Here is a 23,961-nt window from a genome sequence, read left to right as displayed (position 1 = left end):
TATTTGTAGCTCAGCCTCTAGTCAAAAAAATTTATGTCGTAACTGATGATATGTATAGTCTACTATAATCTGACAAAATATGCTCTTATTGCCTTGAAGATTAAGGTTTACAGTGTTTGCACATGAAGTCTGCTTGTCAGGATTTTCCAGACCCTTTTATTGCAACATAAGATGGCGCCTAACACACAGCAAAGTATTGTTTATTTAAACCAAGACCTTCGAATCTATCCTTATTAAAAAAAAAAAGAAAAAAAAAAAGAAAAACCCGACAACTCATGATTTCCTTATGAGCTAACAACAGCAGTTACTCCCCATGATCTGCCACCCGTGGGTGCCTCTCCCTCTCTGGACAGGCGTGGTCGTGGCTCTTGGGGGCCGACCCAAACGCGCACACGCACCAAAACATCACTTGACGTGTTTTTGGTAGGGTACCCGAAATTGAACAACAAACCAACTGCTGGCCCTATTTGAGTGTTTTTCAGGTGACATTCGCGCTCGCAGAGGACGGAGCGGGGGGCTGCTGTGGGTGTGGTGTGCCCTGATACAAGGCACGCTCCCGGGGATGCGCTGAGGTGAGTAGGCTACAGCCCTCTTGCATACCGCTGTCTGTCGTTGACCATGAAAACCACCAACACCACGGCCATGCTACACAAAACAGACGCGTCTCCTAGCATGTGCACGTCGCTTCCCCCTTAACACTCCCAGTGCATTTAGCAGCAAGTAACTGTTTACCACCAAAGTGATACTGCTTGTGCGTTTGATTTACGTTGCAGGGTTTTTTTTTCGCTTTGCTTAGAGGGCCCGACCAACATGAGCTTACATTTGACAGATTGCAGCCATTTATAGCTTCCCATTTTAATCCTGCCTTTTGTGACCGCTGGTGGCTCATTGTTAGCATCTCAACTGTGCACATCTTCCTTTAGGCATCACTTATGCACTTCTAATGCGTCGTGGCTGGTGGTTTTTATGTAAAGGAAAGATGCTGCGTTGCGCTGTGTCTCCTCGCTGCTGCTGCTGCTGCTACTGCTGGTGGGGATGGTGCAGATGGCCTGTGCAGGTTTGCGGGTGGACATTAGTGGATGTGCCTCGCGCAGCTGGTGCTGATGCTGATGCGCGTTAAAGTGTTGCTAGGCAGCCAGGCAGAGCGCGAGGCCCTCGAGCCAAACGACTTGGAGGATGCCATAATGACAAAAAACGCCTATATGACCCATGGAGTATATAGGCTAGGGTTAGTGCATCGGAACTGTAGGCCTATTACGTATCACGTGGGAATAAAAAAACAAGCAGGATTGAGTGGGTGTTTGGGTTGGAGGCAGGCAGAGTGCAGTAGCATGACTAAATCTAGCGGAGGCACAACAAACAATGATTGGTAGCCTAGAGTTATTGTTGAGTCTAACTTATACCGGACTTATAATTCATTTAGAACATGGTGCTATTGTAGGCCATTATTATTTTTGGTTATCTGGACTGCTTGGTACATAGTTTTCAAAGAAAAATAAATAAATATATATAGAGAGATATACATACATGCATATATACAGACATACATACAGGCATACATGCATACACACATACATACATACATACATACATACATACATACATACATACATACATACATACATACATACATACACACATACATACATACACATACATACACACATACATACATACATACATACATACACACATACATACACACACACATACATACATACATACATACATAAACACACACACACATACATACATACATACATACACACACATACACATACATACATGCACACACACATACATACATACGTACATACAAACACACACACACACATACATACATACACACACACATACACACATATACATACATACATACACACATACATGCATACATACACACACACATACACACACACATACATACATACACACACACACATACATACACACACACACACACACACACACACACACACACACACACACACACACACACACACACACACACACATACATACATACATACCCATAACAATTATTAAAGTTCTATGTGTTATCTTCCCTCACATGGACAGCATTGCTCAGAAGTCAGAACAGTAATGTAGGCCTATTAAAATAAAAATTTTGCTGTGGGGAAATAACAAGTTTTTAGAATCATTTAGTCACCATATCACAAGTATGATCCCAGTATCTCTTCTGGCTCAAATGAATTATAGTTTGAACACTCCAGTCATTAATGATGGAAGCAGAGCCAGAGAAAATCAATGCACTTTAGGTCTTTCCTGTGGCTCTCAGCTCCTGATACACAGAAACAGACCCCCCCCCCACTCTGAAGTGACTGTGGTCAATGCTAACTACACATGCACTCTGTGTTTACTTCAGCTTAGCCCAGAAACGTTAAATAATGTCTATGCAGCAAAATGTCAAGCAGGGACAACTACTAATACTAACACCTGTCACTTCTACAGCTCCTTTATACAGTTTAGCAGTGTTTCCACAATGTGTGAAGTCTAAAACACACTTTATTCTAATGTATTGAGATGACATGTTAGACCTCACCACCAGCAGTGCTCTTGTGTCTTGTAGGTCTGTCATAATAATTACTATATAATAAACTGGACAAATATATTTTTGGGGTCAATATTTACCATGCGTACCTTTTCCTTGCACTACTGGGAAATATTTGCTTTTTAGTTTTGGCTATATGATGAGATTTAAACAGTAAAAGGTTGAACAAATAACTTTTATGACTCATTACGGATGCAAAATATATTTCATTTTGCTGTTTATTTATCGCAGCTAATGGGTTTTTAACATATTGTACATTTAACATTGTTTTTGTGGTTTAAATTAGTTGCAAGATTATTGTTTATCATTTATATTTACTTCAACAATATATCGTGCTTCAAAATGTGTTATCGTGACATAGTGTCTGGTTTTTAGTTAATGTGGATCTCTCTGGATAACAGGGCCACAGCTGCTGACAGTGTGCCTAGAGAAAGGTCCTCTCTCTTGGGGATGCTCTTAATGGCTGAGGGGGTATGGTTCTTACTCTGCTCCAACAATAGACACACCCTCACTGTAGGTTTTATTCATTTTTACATTTTTTACACTGGTGTGTTTGTTAATATTTTGGTTAAATGGCTGGATTAATTTTTGATAAACACTAACAAGGGAACATTTATTGTACTCTACTGGCCAATCTGTTTATCTTGAAATAAGAAACAGCCAGAGATGAAAAAAAATATATATATAGAAAAGCACTCAGAGAGCTCAGACCTCCGCCAAGGACTACAACATTTTTTATATAAATTGCGATAAAATCAGTCTTCTGGATCAGATCCGGATCAGCCTTTGGAATATGAAAGAGGATCCCATTGTCCATCCCTGAGTCAAATTTCATGGGGTTTGGTCAATAATTAACCGAGATATTGAGAAACAAAATTTTTGGCCCCATTTACCACAATGTTAATTAAAATTTCAAAGTGATCCAGAATCCAGGATTTCTTCCGGATCACCCCCAAAATGAAATCAGTTCTTCCTTTTCACATTTCCAACAAATCCTGAAAATTTAATCAAAATCGGTCCATAACTTTTTGAGTTATGTTGCTAACAGACAAACAAACAAACAGACAAACGCCGGCAAAAACATAACCTCCTTGGCGGAGGTAAAAAATCTAGGTCTGGCTGGTAATGAGTTAAAGCGCTTTGTGTTGCATTTTTTTGTATGAAAAGCGCTCTATAAATAAAGTTTGATTGATTGATAAATCTAAACCTGTCAAAACAAATACCAGAATTCAAGTCAAGATAATCAGAATTTCTGTATTTCTTTGGCAAATGATGAAATAATGTTTAATTCAGTATAACTAACTAAAGTAAATCCACACTGCAAAGGCTGTAAAAAAAAAAAATAATGTAGCCAAGTTAAGATTACTTGAATTAAGAAGTTTTATCACAATTTGAGTAAATTTATTTGACAAGTAAAATTATCTATCAATGGAACCAGACTTTTTGTAGTAATACATCTTAATGCATGTTGCTATACTTATGATAAGAAAAGCAACAGCTCTTTGCACTTAAAATAAGAAACAAAAATCAAATGTTGCTTGAATGAAGAAAAAAAACATATCACTGGTAGGTAATTTGACTTACAAATCTTCTTAATTTACATCATTTTAACTTACCTAGATATTGTTTTTGCAGTTCACCTATTAATTTACCGCAAAACTATTTTCCATTTGCATTGTGAATTTTTCTAAACTCTAACATTGATTCCACCAGCTAGTGCTTCATTAGTTCTTCATATACTGTATAGTGAAGGGCGTGGTGCATTCATGGCCCTTATCTTCTCCCTCCAGTTACTTTCATGTGCGTGTGGTCGTTTTGACTCTCTCTGGGAGTGGCTTACGTGCTTACGGTAACCCAGTCTTCTTTCTCCTATTACCATCGCGGATCACTGGCTAACTTCCTGTCTGACTTCTCTGCATGTAGCCACTTAAAACTAATGCTTTTATTTGGGTTTACACTGGGCCAGGAGGATACAGCATCACCAATGAGAAGGGAGGTAGGACTACAGTTATTTTAGTATAAAATGATTTGATTGGTGATGGTGATATTAGTGTGAGTTTATGTGCCAAACTAGGATGCTTTTTTTTGTTTTGGGAGGATAAGAAATGCATTGTAACGTGATACAGCTGGACTAAAGGATGGTTTGGTTGTCTGCTTGTATGCCAGATTGTCAAAAGATCAAATTTCGTATTCATCTCATGCCCAAAGCAAGGCTGTTTATGTCCATCTCTCTTTTTCATTTTATTCAACTTGATGTCCTACAGACCAGTGTTTCTCAGACAATGGTCTAATTCTCCTGATGAAACTCGGAATGTTCAAGTCCTGATTTTTATTTTATTAGGTTTTATTCATTCAGTGTAAAAGGCATGCTGGGTTTTGGTTATGCTCTAAGTACAACCAAGACTATAGTGGCCAAAAGATGTTTAAAGCAACACCATGCAACTTTCCAAAGGCAGCATGTCACCTGCATGATTTCATGGAAAATGAAGTTAAAAAGCATACTTCGGAATATTCTTCGTGGCAATAGATTTGTTTTATGTGGAATATTCAAGCCATAGAACAATATTTGCATAGAAAAATCAGGAGCAGGCCCTACTCCAGACCAAACAAGAGTCAGGTTGTTTGGCCTGACTCTTGTCATGTAAGAACACGTGTTTTTCAGTGTAAAAAAAAAAGCTTGCACCTGACACAATGCATACAGAATATGGCAAGTGCAAATTTTCTTCTAAGCCTTTCTAAATTGACAAAATCAAAAAACATGCATTTATTTTAGTCTAGTTTTTGTGTTTGTGTTGTACTCCCTGCCTATTCTCTATATTGTCTAATCTGTACTTTGTCTTCCTTCTGTAGCTCTCCTCACATCCTCAGTAACAGACACAGACCAGTAGAAGATGAGTAAATCTCCCACACCAAAGGGCACTCCGGTGCAGAGGAGTCCCAGCGATGGGCTCCCCGAGGGCCTACAGTCGCCCCAGTCTGACACCGGCCCCCAGCTGAAGAAACGCATCTCCACCCTGCTCCAGAGTCCAGTGAGTCAAGCATTTATTGCCCTCTGCTCTGCACTGTATAGATTAATGCCACTGTGAAGCATGTGGATATCGTCAATTATAGGGCACACTACGTTCAATGTTGCAGACTTGGCAGAGCAGTGGCTGCCCAGTGTATGAGGTATTGAAAACAGGACCCCTATATTTATTAAATGAAAGTTTGATAGATTATGTTTCGCGTAGCAAAATATACTGGGGCTGAAAATGTAATTAAAATATCCTATTTTTGTGGTTAGATTTGTGTTCTAATTTTTAAATATGTTCTAATTAGCTCACTCATTTTAATATATCTTCATATTTTTGAAGTTCTCACAATCAACTGCAGTTACTAACCATTGCTAAAACTATTATGATTTGTATCTATTAATTCATTTTTTCCCTTTTGCAGTCATTCAGAGAGGAGTTGGATGGACTGATCCAGGAGCAGATGAAAAAGGGAGGCAGCTCATCAAACCTTTGGGCTCTGAGGCAACTGGCAGACTTCATGTCCTCACATGGCTCTCCCTCCAGTCTGCCTGTAGCTCCAAACAGTATGAATCTCGCTTATATACACATTATACACTGAACACTGAACTATGTCTTTAGTTGATTAATCTTTTGATGGTGTCTTAGTCGAGCAAAATTTGTAAGATTAAAATGATTTATGAGGGACAAGGAGAAGTTAGTGAGTGAGTTAGCTGAAGATTTGGTATTTTTTAGGTGTCTATAGGACTATGTAAAAAGGTAGTAAACTCACAGATTCACACATTTAATTTAAACACATTGCTTCCTAGAACTTTTTCACCATTTTTTATTTTGCATAAACTATGTTACATGTTTATCAAGAAGAGGAACATAATCACATTTAAAGCCTTTGTATTTTGTTGACATTGGAAGCAAAGTTTTAAACTGTCTATTCCCTGATAGGACTTAGTCACTTTAATCTGGACTGGCTGCTCTATTGATTTTCCCAGAAGTCAATGCGGACAGTGTGCTAAATAACCTGTGCCCAAATTCATTTAAAGCAAAGCCCAAAATCACAGTTTTTGTTTTCATTTATATTTTTAAAACATATACAAATACAAATCTGCTTCTCATCTTAGTTAAATTATTGGCTGAATCTAACTAAAACAAAGCATGATGATATAACTTGCTATTAAATAATTTTTGAAGACTTTTACATTTCTTACGTAATGAACTCAAAAGGCATGTGAGGGCTCTGTTGGAGAAGCTCTTAATGTGTGGCTCCTGTCTTTGCACAGACATGATGATGGTGACTCCCATAAATGACCTGCAGAGCTGGGAGCCCGGACGCCTGGTGAAGGGAGAGCGACTGATGAGATGTAAACTGGCCTCTGTGCATCGACTGTTTGACCTCTATGGCTGGGCTCAGCTCCGCCACACCTGCCTCACGGTGAGTAACACCCTCCCTCCTTTAAATAAAGCAAACAAGATTACAACCTTTGACTTTAGGCACTGGGTTGCAAAGTATAATTAAAAAAAACATCTTTATTCAGTAAAACAGGTTTAATGCCACACTGAAAATGTCTGATCTTATCTCATCTTGGAAGGCAAGCAGGGATGGGACTGGTCTATAATATATTTCAAAGGCTTATTAGTAACACCATAACAATATTATTTCAGAAATGTAATGTACAATTTTGATACTACTTACTACTGTGAAACTTGGACAGGCTCTTCACGTGGCAATCCAGTTTAAGCATTTTTTGAAGAAGGAGCCTGGGAGATAGTGATGACACATACTCACATAGTTGGCTTAGACTGTATGGCAGCTAGACAAATCCATGTATCATTCGTTCATTCATTTTTCAATATAAAACCAAAAATAAGAAAATTAAAAAAGAACTGTTTTCTTCATCATTTGTCTCCAAAACCAAAATGAAAAAACAGATATCGATTAAAAAAAAAAATTTTTTTTTCAGTTTTTGATTTTGTGTTTAAATGAATAATGGAAAAAACGGATAGTGGCCGTTTCCCGTTTTCGTGACTTAAACTGAGATCCTGGACTTTTGCGCTGCACGGACTGAACCAGGACTAAACCAGGTCCGACCAGACCAGAACCAGACTGAGACTGAGACCAGGACTTAGACCGGCACCAGACCAGGACTGAGTCCGGGCCTGAGACTGGGACCAGACCAGCACTGAGACCAGGATTGAGACCAGGAACAGGACCAGGACTAAGACTGGGACTGAAACCGGGACCAGACTGGGACCAGATTGGGACCAGACCGAGACTGAGACCGGGGCTGAGACCGGGACCAGACCAGGACTGAGACTGGGACCAGATCAGGACTGAAAACAGTTTAGTCCTGGTTTAGTCCTGTTTCAGTCCTGGTTCAGTCTGTATGTGGCGCAAAAGTCCGGCATCGCAGTTTAAGTCACGGAAACGGGAAACGGCCATAATTTTATAAAAAAATTAATCGTTATCCATTTTTTCATTTTGGTTTTGGAAACAAATAATGAAAAAAAACAGCAGTTTTTTAAAATTTTCTTATTTTTAGTGTTATATTGAAAAACGAATGAAGGAACGATACACGGATTTAGACACTTCGGTATATCCAAAGTAATGACTTATTCAGAACTGAATTAAGAAGGAAGTAATAGTGGGTTGTAATATAGAAGTGGTGTCTGTGTGAGATGTGTAGTGCCAATAGAAAATACAAGACAAGGTGACTGTATATTAGGTGTGGCCCTGACGCAGTCTTAAAGATGCATATCCTCCAACCCAACCTGCACAGATTTGAGTGAAGTAACAAGCAGAGGGACACATGACTTAATCATGTCAAATTCCCCCACTAATTGACCTGCCGAGAATCACTGCTTTAAAAAGAAAGGAGAACTTGGGTGGCACTGGTTTAACAACAATATAATACTATTATTAACTGCAGTGAAGTGATATAGATTGTCACCTGTCTGTCTTTGCCCTCACAGCTGCGTGTAAGTAAGGAGCAGGAACATTTCCTGGTGCTTCCTGATGGTCTCGCCTATAGTGAAGTCACTGGCTCCAGTCTGGTCAGTACATGTATATTTTGTTTTGGTTGTTTTTAGTTTCTTCAGTGTTTCGATGTTTTGACCTGGAATTAATGCCATATTCAGCAAAAAACAGATAAACTCAAGCTTTCCTTTGTGCTTGAATACTGTTAACAGACCTGATGTTGCTCTCAGGTGAAAGTGAACCTTCTGGGCGAGGTGGTGGAGAGAGGCAGTACAAACCTGGGTGTGGATTTGGAGAAGTTCAGTCTTCATTCAGCCATTTACTCAGCTCGACCTGATGTGCGCTGCCTGCTCCACATTCAGACCCCAGCTACAGCAGCAGTGAGTTAAGATGACACATTTACAGAAGAAAAAGTCAGTAACAATAGTGTTGACTGATAGCTTAATTATACAGTATTGCCCAATGTAATGATCCCACTAAAATATTACAATTCTACCTCCATGTCTTGTGGCTAGTGCAAGCCAAAATAATTTTGTTGTCATAAGTAAACAGCTTTATTTATGCTAGAACAAAATTACCCTTCCAACAAGTTCTGTCACTGTGTCCTTAGGCAAGACATTTCACCCACATTACCACCACCCAGTATTGAGTGCATGAATGATGACTAGAGTGTTACGATTTGAGAGGCTTCAGCAAGCCTGTAAGTGGAAGGCATTAGTATTATTATTATTATTGTAATGAATGGATCATTTAACATTCAGATGCTACAACATAATACTGAACTATAGCCTCATAGTCCAATTGTATTGCTCAGGTCACTGATTTCTAATACAAAAAAGTAAATAGGATTGACAAATGCCCCATTGTGAACTATAATTACTAAGGATGGGGCAAGTTTTCGTGCCACAAGATCTCACAAGACAAAATTGCCACAAGACTGTGCACACATCCTGAAAATGATCTTGAGATTTTTCCCCATGTTTTTGGATTGGATAAAAAATAGAGTTAAGTACTCGCGGTTTACATTTCAACTGTAGTCCCAAAAAGCCGTGCTACAGTGACAGAAGAAATAATTACTTCTTTCTTTTTACATAATGCTTTTTGTTAACAATCAAAACTACAGTGACCAGCGGTTATGTGTGTCCAGGTGTCCAACATGAAATCAGGGCTGCTGTCTCTTTCTCACGAGGCTCTGTTGGTCGGGGAAGTGGCTTATTACGATTACAATGGAGTTATGGAGCAGGAGGAGGACAGAGTGGAGCTGCAGAAAAGCCTGGGACCCACCTGCAAAGTGAGTAGAAAAACATCACATCTATTTAAAATGTGACTTGTTTAACTTTATAGATGCAATGGTTTATTTTAGGTGCTTGTGCTAAGAAACCATGGCATCGTGGCTCTAGGGGAGACTGTGGAGGAGGCCTTCTACTCTATCTATCACATACAGGCAGCATGTCAAATACAGGTAAGATTTCAGCTTGGGTTTTATCTGTTGTTATGATCCATCTTGGTATTGTAATTAAATTAACCCATCTGAACATTCAAGACCTTCCAATCTGCAGTATGTTAAAGTATGTCAGGTAAAGAGGTTTGTAAGAGGTTAATTATACTTTTTAGTTCAGTCATTGGTTATATTTACATACAGTAGTTCTTTAGCAACTTTATTGTAATGACTTTAATTAATATATATCTTTTCTTTTTTTTACCACTTTGCAGTTAGATAAATTATCAGAGGCATTAAAAACTATATATACTAGTATATCAGACAGAGAATGCCGTACGTGTGTAGACAATGCTATAGTTTTAGTTTAACTGAAAAGTGCTATTTATGTATTCTCTTTCAGTAGGTCCATTGACATATTCGTCTTTAATCTGGTTAAAATTAAGGCTCTAAAGAGATAAAGTACCTAAGTTAATAATAGTAGTATCTAAATTAATAATTACTCTGCCAAATTTATCACTTCAAAGTTTGAGAAATTTAAGCAGGAAAAGTTTGTCTCCTGCTGCTGGAGCTGGCTTGGGCGGATCCTAACAAAGTAGTGTCCCTTGAAGTGAAGTGCTGTGGTTGCGCATGCTACAGTGTGTGAAGGAGAGTGGTCCATGTTAAATGCAGTAAATGCAGATAGTGTGTTTGGACTGAGCTGCAGAGGACAGAGCTGCACTGCAGAGAAATACCAGAGCCAACACCAAACTGCACTGTTATAATGTGGAGTCATCAGTCTGAAAGAAAAACTGATACAGGATGTGCACAATCCAACATTTATCATAGTCAAAGTATCCTCCATGTTTAACCGCATAACTGCATTATGTAGAGACAAACAGTCAGCTTTGCCTTATCTGCATTTTAGTTTGTCTTGGAACTTACAACCACTACTACTTCTGCTACTACTTGTGCTAGTGCTGTCACAATTCTTGACTTTGATACTTAAAAATCGTCTTAATGTGTGATATAATTTTCAATACCACAATGATACCACAAAATGAACTTTTTAGACAATTGATAATTTTGAAAAGTAAATAACAATACTTTTGTTATGTTACCATGTGGTCTTATACTAGTTCTGATTAACATCAAGATCCTTCTAAAACAGGAAAGGTCAGATTTCATTTGTGTACTTTCTGTACTGGATTACTATCTGATTTTCAATACTTTTGACAACTCCAGCTATCACTGCTACAACTATTACCACTTCTACTGGATTAAGACAGGATTAAACCACAGTCTCAAAAAGCACAATCAGAAAAAAAGTGTATTTATAGATGATAACTTACACTACATATTTCTAAAAATCTTCATATGAACCTAGAGCCTTGCCAACAGCACACCTAAATAGCCTTCTTCTGTGCTTTGTCTCATGCCAGGTGTCAGCATTGTGTTGCTCTGGGGGGGAGCAGAACCTGATCCTGTTGGACAGGAGCGCTCATAGACCTGCTCCGGCCGGGACCGTGGGCTGGGCCGGCTCCACCTTTGGCCCCATGAGCAAGAGCCGCACTGGGGAGCATGAGTTTGAGGCGTTGATGAGGACCCTGGACAACCTGGTAAGAGGGATATATAAAAAGTGCTTAAAATCTAAAATCGTTTTTGTGCAAATGTTTACCAAAATCGCTATCAAGAGTTCTTATGAAGTTAAAGGCAGTGGTGGAAGGTACCAAACAAGCAAAAATTTAGGTATCTGTACTTTACTTAAGTACATTTTAATGTGGATACTTTTTACTTTTACTTCACAACATCTGAGAGAAGGCATTTGTACTTTCTACTGCACTACATTTTGAAAAGTAAAAGTATTTTTTATTATTCTTTCAGACCTGCTGAACAAATAGTAGCTAGTAATTAAAAATCAATTTCTGTTGAACAAAATTCTACACAAATCTTTATTAAAATCAGACATGTATCATATTTTCAGTGCATATATTTTTTGATTTTGGGAATCCAATGCCAATATAATGAAATAATAATAATAATAATAATAGATTGGTGGTTAATGTCATTATCTTAATCTTATCCTTAAATATATCTTAAATTATCTTAAATTCAGAGATACCTGCAATGGCTAACACTGATAGATTATTAATAAATTTGCAGCTTTCTAAAGGCAACTGTGAGGAGGAGGCACATTAGAATCAGTGCTGCACTGCTGGGGTTTAATGGGTTTGCTGACTCACACAGGCCTGAGAGAGATCAGCTGATGTTTCCTGTGTGGACTTTCAGAATAAAAGCATTAAAGCCTTTCTGTGGTGAGGATGATGATGATGGGGTGAAAGCATTGGCAGGAAATGAATGTACCACATATAATGCAAAAATCATGATTAGTTCTTTCTTATATAAATATTTTTTATATTTAAATTTGTATATGTCTCCCAACCTTGGAATGGGAAGGCATCTTATACAGTTTCTACAAAGCTACATCTGTATACTGATCTCTGCATATTTTGAAATTGAAATATATATTTTGAAAATGTGAAAATTGATTAGATTAATCAAGGTGGCAGCATACCCATCAAAATCTGTTTACTAATCTTTGTGTATTTTGAAATCTCAAAATCTTACAAAGATCAGCTATAGAAACCCTGCTTTGTTATGGTGTGTCTGCAGGGCTACCGTACTGGCTACACATACCGCTTCCCCCTGTTGTTGGAGAGGTCCCGGATGAGGCGAGATGTGGAGGTGCCGGCCACAGTCACGGCGTTTTACCCATTCGATGAAGACGGGGGGCACCCAACTCTGAGGCAGCATCCTTTTGTCAACAAGCAACAGCAGGAGAGGACGCGCTGGCTCAACACTCCAAACATCTACCAGAAGGTCAGCCAGGAGCAGGCCAGCCCCGGACACCAACGCACAGTGGTGAGACACAGTGGTCTAATCCCTGTTATTAACTAGGGGTGGCCAAACAAACCGTGCACACATGCCACTCACTGTTTTCCATTTAATGCTCTGTGAGTGACAGGTGGATTTAACTAATCAAGAGAAACTGACGACTTGTTAAGTCCATTACAAGCATAGATGGGTAGATGTAAGATACAGAGCTGTCATATGACATTTGTATGCTGTCATGCCCACTTTTCCCACACGGAGATGATACTTGTTAAGTGTTAAGTGCTGCTCAGTCGACTGTTTGTCCAGTGGCACTGATGGAGCATGCTGTGTGCAAAGCTCTGTGTGCTTCATCACATGCTTTTGTTTCACTTTTCATCATTTTGTATTAAACTGTGGACACTTGGTGAAAATATCAGCATCTATATTGCTGCACAGAACTTTGAGCTATTAGACGCTTGCACTGACCTGTCATCATCCCTCACAACTTCTACTCCCCCCACTACTCCACAGTTCATGGACGTGCTCTTCCTGTCTGTAAATGCATGTTAAGTATTACTGACATGCATGTACTGTACAGAGCAGGAGAAATTTGTAAAACCCAGTTTGTATCGGGTGAATATTTACTTGAATTGTGACATCTCAAGTCCAAGTCTTTTTCATTATTAAAAAAAATAATGATCAATGTATTACTTTTTGTAGCAATCCAGCACCATTTTATTATTTTATGACAAGGAAATGTACAATGCAAACTTAAAACTTAAAACATGATTTAAGTGAAATAAAGCTAATTTGTTACCAATAGACAAGATTAATTTCTGAAATGCCCTGCTAATCTATGGTATGGTATTTATATTAGAAAATGTGCAGGTGTTTTTCCCCTGCAGTGGGTGCCTCTGTCAGGAACACAACATGCCACATGTGTGGGCGGGGCCTTTGAATTTGAGATGGGCCCAGACTCTCCTCTCTGCATTGCAGGGGAAGCCCACAGTGGATGACAACACTGCAGTGTGCATGCTGCCCTCTACTGGCCGTAGGCAGTACTCTAATAAAAGAGCCATAAACAAACCAATGAGCAACTGGCAGTAATGCTTGTTATACTAAGATCTATATCTTAAATTTAATCTCATTTTAGGAAACTAATCCATTCTCAATTAATCCTTTTACACTTAAACAATATTGTCTTTTGTTAGGCTTATTTTATTATATTGGTATAATAACATTTTGTAGCCTTAATTTAAAGCCTTACCCATTTTCTACTTTGTAGTGGATGAAAACTGATGAGATTAACCAAGCTGGCAGCACGCCCATCAAAATCGAAAATCCCAACCAATTTGTGCCTCTTTTTACCAACCCACGGGAGGTGATTGAGACACGAAACAAGGTCAGTTCTCTTGAATAAATAAAGAAAGTAGTGAATTAATTTTGTTATGTTGTGTTCTTTGTATCTCTTAATTCCACCAGTGTGATTTTCCTCAGATTCGACAACAAAATCGTCAGGACATGAAGACAGCAGGTCCACAGTCCCAAGTCCTCGCCAGCGTCATAAATGAAGACAGCCCTCCGGTAAATGTTGTTGTAAACATCATATACACTCCATGAGACCAATAGAGAAACTGCTTTTCCCACGCATTATTACTAAAGGGCAAACTACAGAACTTACTGTCATAACTTAAAAATACAGCTTTATACAGTCATTTCAAATTTTGTAATGTTCTATATGCATACATTGACATTATTCAAATCAAGTATATGTAGAAATCAAAATATTAAATACACATCAATTCCATTACTGTTGTCAGCGCAGTCCAGAAAATCTGAATACTGTTTACAAGACACAGCAGATGTCATTAGATCTGATTTGATAATATTAATTGTTTTAGTTAGAAATATTAAATATTCATGTCCTGTCAATCATCATATCATCTTTGCACTGACCTTACGACCTCTTGTATATTACTTGACATATTTTGAGATACTTTATTACTTGTTTCTTTATTTTTGCTTGTAGATACACATTTGTATCATTATGCCTTATTTGACATCACTGTCTTGCTATTTTTGCTCCTGATTTAGAATGTATTATTACGATTTAGATTTTTTTCTCTTTGTTATTAAAGTTTGTCTAAGTCTAAAAAATGTGTTTTATGTGTTATGCTGTAGTCTCCAGTGAGTCCGCCTCCTCTCCCTCCTGAACCTGAGCCTCCAAACCCCTTTAATGAGCTCACAGACCAAGAGCTGGAGGAGTATCGCCAGGAGGTACAGAGGAAGCAGCACTCTGGCACCAATGGTAACAATAAGACAACTGATGTCTCGTTTTTCATACTTAATGGTGCACTATGTAACTTTTTTATTGGAGGTCCGTCACCTGCTTGTTTCTATGGATATGTCTTTGCCTTGCCTGGAATGTTCCACAGTATGACATTAAATAACTACATGTATTTAATTACAGGTGGATTTATAGCTATATATATATATATATATATATATATATATATATATATATATATATATACATACACACACACACACACACACACACACACACATATATAGTTTATATAGACAGTCATTCTGGCTGTAAGCGGTGTTGCCTCTCCACAGATTTGAACTGTAAATTGGTCTGGTTTGGGCTCCATGAAACCTTTCTTTCTTCATGGAGATAGAAATGTTTCAAACGATACTGTGAAACATTCCAGACAAAGCAAGAACATCTCCATGGTGAAAATCATTTGACAGAACCTCCACCAGAAAAATGACACAAATTATACAATACCTCTATTGATTACTGGTTATTGTTGTGTAAAATATATTCATAGTTTATAGTTTATATTGCTCTGTAGGCTTACACATACCTTTATGTTTGCTCAGCTTGATTGTAAAATTTTTCACTCTTGCATGAAAATGGTTTTGGCCCTTGATTAATTTAAATTCACCTGAATGTAAAGATGAAGTCTCTGCTTGTGTGGGGGCTGAGGGAACAGTCGGGTATGTAGACTCTGTGCTCTGTTCATGCTTTGTTTATTTGTGTCCTAAATCATCCTTTACATGTTTGTATGCGTTTCATATGTTGATAATTGTCACAAAACTAACCCCAAACCCAGTGAATCTTTCATGTACAGTCACTGTCTGTCTGTCTGTCTCTGTCTTGTGTGAGTACAGGGGAGGATGTGGAGTCTTCCCCTGCCACCTCCCCTACAAAGGTGCTCTCCCCCAGCCAGTCCCCTCTGTCAGGTGAGGCCAGGCAGAGTGTCCCCTTTGGCCAGCATGTGTTTCTACAGCATGCTCTCAATCCAGGAAAACCCAGTCTGTTGTAAAGGAACTTTATGTAGCCTGACCAGCTTTGACTAGTACTGCAATTACAACTGAGCTTGGGTTGCCATTGCCTTAACCTGCAGAGAGTGGGCGCATACACGTTATTCTCATTCTCAGTATATGGGCAGGTCATTCCTTAGAACCTCCAGAATTCACTCCCTAAGCTGCAGAGGCTGCACTAGCACTGGTTCATGATTGTCTGCAGGCGCTGGGGTTTAAGCATTGACCGTTCAGAGAGAGGCATTTTAGGTTTAAGCCAACTGGATTGTGAAACTGGCAACCCAAATAACTTATGTGAGGTTCATTCTGCATTGTGATTGGTTAACTGTCTGTAAAACCTAAACATCAAACTGCAACAAAAGCAACTTGGCCATCATGCCCAATGTTTTTGTAATTAAGAATAAATAAGCACTGCAGTTGTTGTGCATAAAAGCTAATTGATTTGAACATGTTTACCTTGTATAGGGACACATATAGGTCAGGTTTATGAAATTTACAATCTGAATCTTACATACAGTTCCTTTAACATTTTCTAAGAATCTTTATATTGTGATAATTCAAATTCAATTAATTGTGATATTCAAAATAACAGCATTATACAAAAACACTAGCTCATATTTTTGTTGCATGTGGTTTTTGTATATTTTATTATTTTTTATTCAAGACTAGACTGATCTGATCTGTTTACCTCTCCCAGTTGCCTGCCAAATTGCTTTAAAACCATCCAGTATTTACCACAATTCTAATTTAATTTTATAATACTCATATAGTGGTAAATGTGTCATGTTCTACTAGTTGTTTTGGAGATATACAAAATTACAATATCAAATATATCATATAGTTAAAACTATTAGAAAAAGACAGCAAACAGCAAACAGATTAAAAATAACAGAAATGTGTACCTATACAGTATTTTATGGTATATAGTGGTATGGCATTCACGTTTTGTTGGATATGTGTACCTCAACAAAGACCTTTACAGGCATGTTTGTTGTTCTGTTTGTTTTTATATATTGAGTACTGCAGAACTAATTTCCGCCAATGGGACAATAAAGAATTTGAACTTGAACTCATTATCAAGATATTGCAAAATATATCAAGATACTATATTTTGTCAATGTCACCCACCCCTGCTCATATAATTACATTTATTCAAAGTCTATCTTAGATTTATGAATCACTGCTCTACATGTTAACTTTGATTTCTGTTTTTGTTTCATTCCGTGCAGAAGAACCCAAGACTGATGACGCGGTGCTCCAAAATGGCGGCGAGGAGGAGAAGCAGACAACGGAGGAGCTGGAGAAAGGCATGAAGGCTCTGACCACCAACGACACTTCCACGACCCCCACCTCGCCTCCCGCCAAACTGCAAGGCAACACCCCTGAGGGATCGCCGTCCAAGTCCCCCTCCAAGAAGAAAAAGAAGTTCAAGCCACCGTCTTTCCTGAAAAAGAGCAAAAAGCAAAAGGAAAAGGTCGAGAGTTGAGGTGGTCATGACGCAGCCCCTTGGTTAAATACTACTGTGAAACAGTTTATTTACTGTTTAAGCCAATGGTGCATTCAAATCAAATCATGCAAAATTAACTGTAACACTCTTGGACGCTAAATAAATCAGTTTCAGATTGTACTATTTGACCAAGGCTGAACACAACACATCACTTCTCTTCACTGTCAGTCTTGCTTTGGTCACTGTATAGCCATTATTAGTCATTTTATTTTTAATATAGGATTACTAGTATGATCCTGTGCACTTCTTATCACACCACATTACATAAATTTTAACCAAATTTCCAGGATAACATTGAATTATGCACCCGTTCACATGAATAACTTTTGACATAATGTATATCGACATTGCATTTCCATCTTTGTCATAGCCTGGGTCGACACTAGATGTTGCAGACACAGAGGCAGAATGTGTTACTTCTAGCTAATGATTGTGCTCTTTGGAATTTGAATGCCAATTTTGTGGAAAAATACAGCTATTGATGTTTTTACAGCAGGGGAAATGTTAGGTAAATATATACTGATCAGGTTTAAGATTATGACTAACACAGAGTCTATCAGTCAAAGCGTCTCCAACATTGCAAGGCTGTTCTGGATCCTGCAGTTGTGTAAATTTGTAGTCGTAATGTTATGCCTGATTGTATAGCCTACAAATAACACTGGCTCTCACTAAATCACTTCACGCTATCAGTGCTAATGTATTACCAAAAATATGATGAAGAGATCTGTCGCTTGTCAATGCCGTTGCAGTAATAGAAGAAACTACAGACTGTACTAAACATTCCACTAATTTTACTTCCAATGTATGTCTGCAAAATACCTCTTAACAGTTGTTTTGTGTTTACCAATATCTGTTAATGAAATGCTGATGTGTGATGTTTGCTTATGAGTTTATTTATTTTTATTAGGAATGTTAAAGGGAGTGTTGAAAGTTTCCATGTACCAGTCATTAAAGCTCAAGTTTGATTTCAACTTCAAAGTCTTCTCTGATGGACAGAATTGTGGCACTGGATAAAGATGGTTGTTAAAAGTGTCTCTGGAGCTTAGCATAGCCTGAATTCAGAAATCACAATATGGCACACATGATATTTCACTTTATAAATACAGAACAAGTAACATAAAAATAAGATAAAAATTGGAAAATTTGAAAAAAAATAAAAATAAATAAATAAAATAGGTTCACAAAGTATAAAAATTATTTTTTTTTAAAGTACAAGAAATGTTCCTGGATATGTATGAAAGTGCGGTGTGTGAGTGATGCTGGCGGTCGGAGGGGCCAATGGTGCAGATTGGCAGCATCTTTATTATAATTATTATTATTATTATTATTAAAAGCCAGTATTGATCAATGGCATTTAGTTTTCATGTCAAATTAATTCACTAAATGGAAACATAGATTTTTAAAACTCATGAATTCAAATTGATCATCCTTTTAAAATGAAATTATTTTTGTGTGGCATAATAAAGCATAAGATGATATCAAGGGCCAAGGGAGGGGGCAGCAGTGGGGGGGGATAAAAACCATGAGAGAATAGCTCAGTGGGCTGTGATGGTCCTTCGTCTCCTGGCCTCTAGGAGACGCTGCTTTGGAAAGAACATACCGGAGGTATACGTAAATTTACCGGAAAACGTACGTCCATGGACACCGCAGAAGAATTTTCTAGCTCTCAGGCGAAAAACAATACTCTGCGAGCGGCTTTCTGAATAAACTCTGTCTTTTGGGACAGTTTGAGCTACTTTACGTACGTATTACACTTTTACGAACCATGGGGAGGAGTAGGAGCCGAACCCCGCCGAGACGAGGTGAGAAAATGTTCCATAATCGTTTGTTTACCGTCACGAATGCACTGAAAGCCTGTTGTTTGAACACCGAAACTTGGTTTCAGCTAAACAAAGCCAAGATAATGTGATGTATAACTAGCTTTGTTAGGGCGTGATGAATTAGAATAGATAAATGATTACTCTGGAAATGTAAATTACACTTCCAGAGTAAGAGGGGGTTTAAGAGGACTTCAACCTAGTTCATGTGCGGCTTAACCTCCCCAACTCACTTGATCACTAATGCAAATTCCACAACGGCAAGTTCTGAAATTTTACCGTAGACCATATTCTTTTATACAATCTATGATATTTTCTCATCGCACGGACATTCATCATGTCCTAAATGTTTGGACGCAGAAAATACACCATACCCAGGGTACGCACAGATCTAGGAGAAGTCAAGAAGTAGGAACTGGGTGTATTTTTAGTACTCTGTAATTTTGTTCTAGTATTTTTTTGATACACGGGGGAAATTGATAATCAATAAACACAATATTAACACAATATAAAAACATGCAAAACATTAAAAAATTTAATAAAACAAAGTGTAATTACATTATTGAATGTTAAAAGCCAGTCTGAAAAGATAAGTTTTGAGCGTGGATTTAAACAGGCCAAAGTCTGTGATGATGCACATAACAGACACCTTGTAATATTATTAGTAACTTTAACTGAAAATTTATTATTAGTATGTATTTTTTTTAATGGATGAACATTAGAGAGGAGGCGGTCCCGCTCCGGCTCTCGGGACAGAGACAGAAGGCGGCGGGACAGAGAGAGGACACGCTCCAGAGACCGAGACAGAGACCGCAGAAGGAGTCGCTCCCGGTCCCCACACCGGAGGAGGTCCAGGTACAGACAGGCTTCTTTAAGCCTTAAATAGAATTGACTAATGCTGATCAAACTTAAAAATGCTTTGGACATTCCAGTACCACATTAAGTATTTTTTTCTTAATTTAATTAGCTCTGTATCTACAACATAACATTCCTTAACCAACTTCCAACTGAATGGAGAAATTCAATTCTGTCAACTAGACAAAATTTCACCTGAGTTCGCCTGAGCTGTAGACACTGCCGTATATCTCCCTGAAGGGAGGAGCTAACTACACTGAAACTGCTCTGAAACTAACACACCTACGTGTTTACAGTTTCTGTTTGTTAAAGAGGTCTATTGAACTGCATTAAGTGTGGCCTGTGTTTGAGTAATTTTAGCATTATCATTCAGGCCTCTGATGGGTGCTTTCCCAATTTAGGCATACAGGATATTACTATTGTTTTCTTTGTTTTGTTGAGGGATTACACAAAGTTCCAAATGAATGTAAACCCATAAAAACAGCCACACAAACAATAGTATTAGTAGCACTCACATGACAGCCATCCTCCATTACAATTTGTACTGAAGTCCCAGATTTTGATAAACTGTGATGCAGCCATCTTGTCCATCTCTGCAGAACCCCTCCTCGACGCCATCGCTCATCGTCCCTCTCTCCTGTGAGACAAAAGGACAGACGCGATGATGACCGCAAAGAGAAGGAAAAACAACCCAAGCCCATTCAGATCTCGGGTACACCTCCTCTGTGTGTGTGTTTGTTTTAAGAAATGATTGGTTCTGTTTTTGAAAACCCTTTTTTCATGTCTTAACAGCTGAGGACATGGAGGGTAAAACAGAAGAGGAAATTGAGATGATGAAATTAATGGGCTTTGGCTCATTTGATTCCACCAAGGTAAGAACATAATTTACACCTCAAGTCCACAAGGGGGAGCATTGCATTTTGACTTAAACTTGTACATCAGGTTTAAAATGTCTAGTATACTAGGTCTGTAGTTTCACAATAAGTACTATGAGTACAACTGGGATTAGACCTCAAATAAATCTGGTCCACAAATGTTGCTTAAGACTTAAGTCTTATGTGGATAAATTTATCTTACTCGATCGGTTCCAGGCGTGCTTCCTGCAACAGTTTCTAATCTTTCAGACTGAATTGGCCACAAATGACGTGTAGGCCTAAATCTGGTTTTAACTTTGACTAAACTGGATGTTTGAAGGTGTAAACCAGAATACAACAGCTTAAAACAGGATAAAAGCAAAAAGTGTACTGTTTAAGTAGACATAAGACTTGTGGGAAACACTTAAAGCATTGGATTGGTGGGCTATTTTGATTAATAATTAATTGCATTTGCAATATTCTTTAAAATAAATTGCACATATTTATGAATAGCTAAATATTGATAAATTGACACGTAATGTTAAAGGTGCACTATATTACATTTTGGTTGGGAGTCTGTCACCTGCTTGTTTCAATGGATATGTCAATGTTTTGCCTGGAATGTTCCACAGTATGACATTAAACAGCTCTACCTTACATTTATTCAATTACAAGTTAACAAGGTTTTATAGCTCCAAAATACCAAGAAAAACAGGCGTTCTGACTGTAAGCGGGGGTCACTTCTCCACAGATCTGTCCTGTAACCTAGTCTGGTTTGGTCTCCATGAAGATAGAAAGGTTTAATGCCATACTGTGAAACATGCCAGACAAAGCAATTACGTCTCCACGGAGGAAAGCATTTGACGAACCCTCCACCAGAAAAGTTACACAATGCACCTTTAAATGGACTGGATCAAATATTAAATTGCAAACCTATTCTTTGTGAAATTATTCAAAGAGGAAGCTAAAATGTTTGAGACTTAACTGTACATTATATCATAGTTTAATCTTGTTTAAATCTAGATGCTTACACATTTAAAATGTGGAGCTGTTTCTAATTATGTTTTTTCGTAGGGCAAGAAGAAAACTGATTCATCGGTAAATGCTTATGCTGTGAATGTCACCATGAAGAGAAAATACAGGTGGGTTTACCCTATGGCATTATTGGCTGGAACAATACCTCAGTGCAAAGGTTTAGTTTTTCTCCTAAATGGGAGGAATTATTGTATGGTACCACTGGTGGGTTTCTTTTAAGGGTTGTTTGGAGACTTTTGCAGTTCCAGTTGCTAATTTTTTGTAAATTTTTTGTCTGTTGTTCTTTATAGTTGTGGTTTAGTCCAGAAGTTAAAAGTAACTCCATCTTTAGTCAGTTACACGTGCATCATTAGTCAACAGAATATTTTTAACGTTCTTTTAGTACCGAACAAATTATATGTTGAAATTGACAGGTTTTCTGAGGTGGCAGACTCTGTAAAGGTTCTATTCTAGTATGAATTTACTGCTGAAAAGTAGTCCAAATTTCTTAGGTAAAACATCAACTTGCTAGTCATCTCACACAGGACACTTGATGCATCAAGTTGTGTTATTGCAGCCAATCACCTCTGCAGGTGTTTCTATGCAGACCTCCTCGCTCTCCCATTGGCCCTCGGTGATGTAATCTGCAAGTGTTGCGAGGGTAACAGTGATGTAATGTTTTCTTATATATTTTTGCAGGCAGTACATGAACAGGAAAGGGGGATTCAACAGACCACTGGATTTTATTGCATGAGACCTCATCATCGATTTGTGTTGCTGGACATACGTACCTTCGTCTCCCTCACATTTGTGGACACTGTGCTATTTTATGTTATATTTTATGTATTATTTGATGCATTAGTTCTTGAATTAACTTTTGGTGTAAATACAAAGCTTGCAATAAACTGTAGTCCACATTGTTTATTGTTATGTATTGTTTAGTGTTACAGAACTCTTCACAAATAGTTTCAAATAAAGCTGTTTTATTATGCTGAATTTTAAGAGTTTTCTAATTGTTCAGCTGTGCTGCTGAGTCTTTCTAATTAATAATTGCCTGACAAATGCGTTCAAACGGTGAATTGCCCTAATGCAATCTTCATTAAAACTAACAATTAAGCCAATCGTATTATTGCTATTGCAAGCAGATCTGCATGATTACATTAAGAATACGTTTTATGCATTGATATTCAAATATTTTTTTATAAAAATACTTACACAACTAGAGAAGTATCATGTTTCTCTTGGCTTGCTGCCTTGCACGCATGCGTTTGCAAGTTTTTTAGGATTGGGGGAGCTGCAGTCCAATAAAAAGCGAGCATGTGAATTTGGCCAATCCGTGAACGGGACAAACACCAGACAAACAACAGCCCAGCAGCCAATCACCGCGATCCACCGCGAACCAGCATGGCCAGGGGGGCGTGTCAGCTGTCATGAGCGGGCGTTGTCACTTTAGCTCGTGGACCTGGTGACCAATGGCTGTGGAAGTCACGAGCAAGCAACCAATCAGCGCGTGCGACGATGTGGCACAGAAAACGGACTCCATTTTGGGTCCACGTAGCATCGATTATTTTTGTATACAATAAATGTGTCACTATTACTATCATTTAAATGCTCTGATGAAATGATGCACCGCTGAACCGAGTGAAGTTAATTCTCTACGAGTACGAATGGCAGATTAATGTATAAAGAAGCTCTGACTGAGTGTCTACTTTTTTGACTGCCTCTGTTTGCACCGCT

At 38.2% G+C, this 23,961-nt stretch overlaps 2 protein-coding genes across 5 annotated transcripts; both read left to right on the top strand.

Annotated features, from left to right (window-relative positions):
- The first annotated feature begins 400 nt into the window (after positions 1 to 400).
- On the top strand, positions 401 to 18,655 carry add2 (adducin 2 (beta)). Of its 4 annotated transcripts, none has more exons than XM_055161339.1 (15): positions 401 to 572; positions 5,422 to 5,600; positions 6,007 to 6,148; positions 6,860 to 7,011; positions 8,550 to 8,630; positions 8,784 to 8,933; positions 9,701 to 9,844; positions 9,917 to 10,015; positions 11,413 to 11,589; positions 12,644 to 12,892; positions 14,130 to 14,246; positions 14,342 to 14,428; positions 15,026 to 15,152; positions 16,025 to 16,096; positions 17,407 to 18,655. In XM_055161339.1, the coding sequence occupies exons 2-15, from the start codon at positions 5,463 to 5,465 to the stop codon at positions 17,661 to 17,663; spliced, it is 1,992 nt and encodes a 663-aa protein (XP_055017314.1). In that variant the 5' UTR covers positions 401 to 572; positions 5,422 to 5,462; the 3' UTR covers positions 17,664 to 18,655. The 4 variants fall into 4 exon arrangements, with proteins under 4 accessions (XP_055017314.1, XP_020783921.2, XP_055017315.1 ...); XM_020928262.2 differs by lacking the exon at positions 401 to 572 and adding an exon at positions 4,408 to 4,567; XM_055161340.1 differs by lacking the exons at positions 401 to 572; positions 16,025 to 16,096 and adding an exon at positions 4,408 to 4,567.
- A 629-nt stretch (positions 18,656 to 19,284) lies between these two features.
- On the top strand, positions 19,285 to 23,220 carry snrnp27 (small nuclear ribonucleoprotein 27 (U4/U6.U5)). The gene is made up of 6 exons (XM_020928263.2): positions 19,285 to 19,486; positions 20,224 to 20,356; positions 20,956 to 21,068; positions 21,149 to 21,228; positions 22,285 to 22,352; positions 22,924 to 23,220. Exons 1-6 carry the CDS (start codon positions 19,450 to 19,452, stop codon positions 22,976 to 22,978), a joined length of 486 nt encoding a protein of 161 aa, XP_020783922.1. The 5' UTR covers positions 19,285 to 19,449; the 3' UTR covers positions 22,979 to 23,220.
- Positions 23,221 to 23,961: the final 741 nt, after the last annotated feature.

Source organism: Boleophthalmus pectinirostris, unplaced genomic scaffold (genome assembly GCF_026225935.1).
Source record: "Boleophthalmus pectinirostris isolate CB_2022bp ecotype Guang Dong unplaced genomic scaffold, ASM2622593v1 HiC_scaffold_4, whole genome shotgun sequence".
In the NCBI taxonomy this organism is placed as follows: domain Eukaryota; kingdom Metazoa; phylum Chordata; class Actinopteri; order Gobiiformes; family Gobiidae; genus Boleophthalmus; species Boleophthalmus pectinirostris.
This window is presented reverse-complemented; position numbering and strand designations above follow the sequence as displayed.

Coding starts and splice junctions, on each gene's coding strand:
- add2 (XM_055161339.1), top strand. CDS start 5,463: ATGAGTAAATCTCCCACACCAAAGGGCACTCCGGTGCAGAGGAGTCCC. Junction 10,016..11,412: donor AGGCAGCATGTCAAATACAG/GTAAGATTTCAG, acceptor GTCTCATGCCAG/GTGTCAGCATTGTGTTGCTC. Junction 14,429..15,025: donor TAAATGAAGACAGCCCTCCG/GTAAATGTTGTT, acceptor GTTATGCTGTAG/TCTCCAGTGAGTCCGCCTCC.
- snrnp27 (XM_020928263.2), top strand. CDS start 19,450: ATGGGGAGGAGTAGGAGCCGAACCCCGCCGAGACGAG. Junction 21,229..22,284: donor GCTCATTTGATTCCACCAAG/GTAAGAACATAA, acceptor GTTTTTTCGTAG/GGCAAGAAGAAAACTGATTC. Junction 22,353..22,923: donor ACCATGAAGAGAAAATACAG/GTGGGTTTACCC, acceptor ATATTTTTGCAG/GCAGTACATGAACAGGAAAG.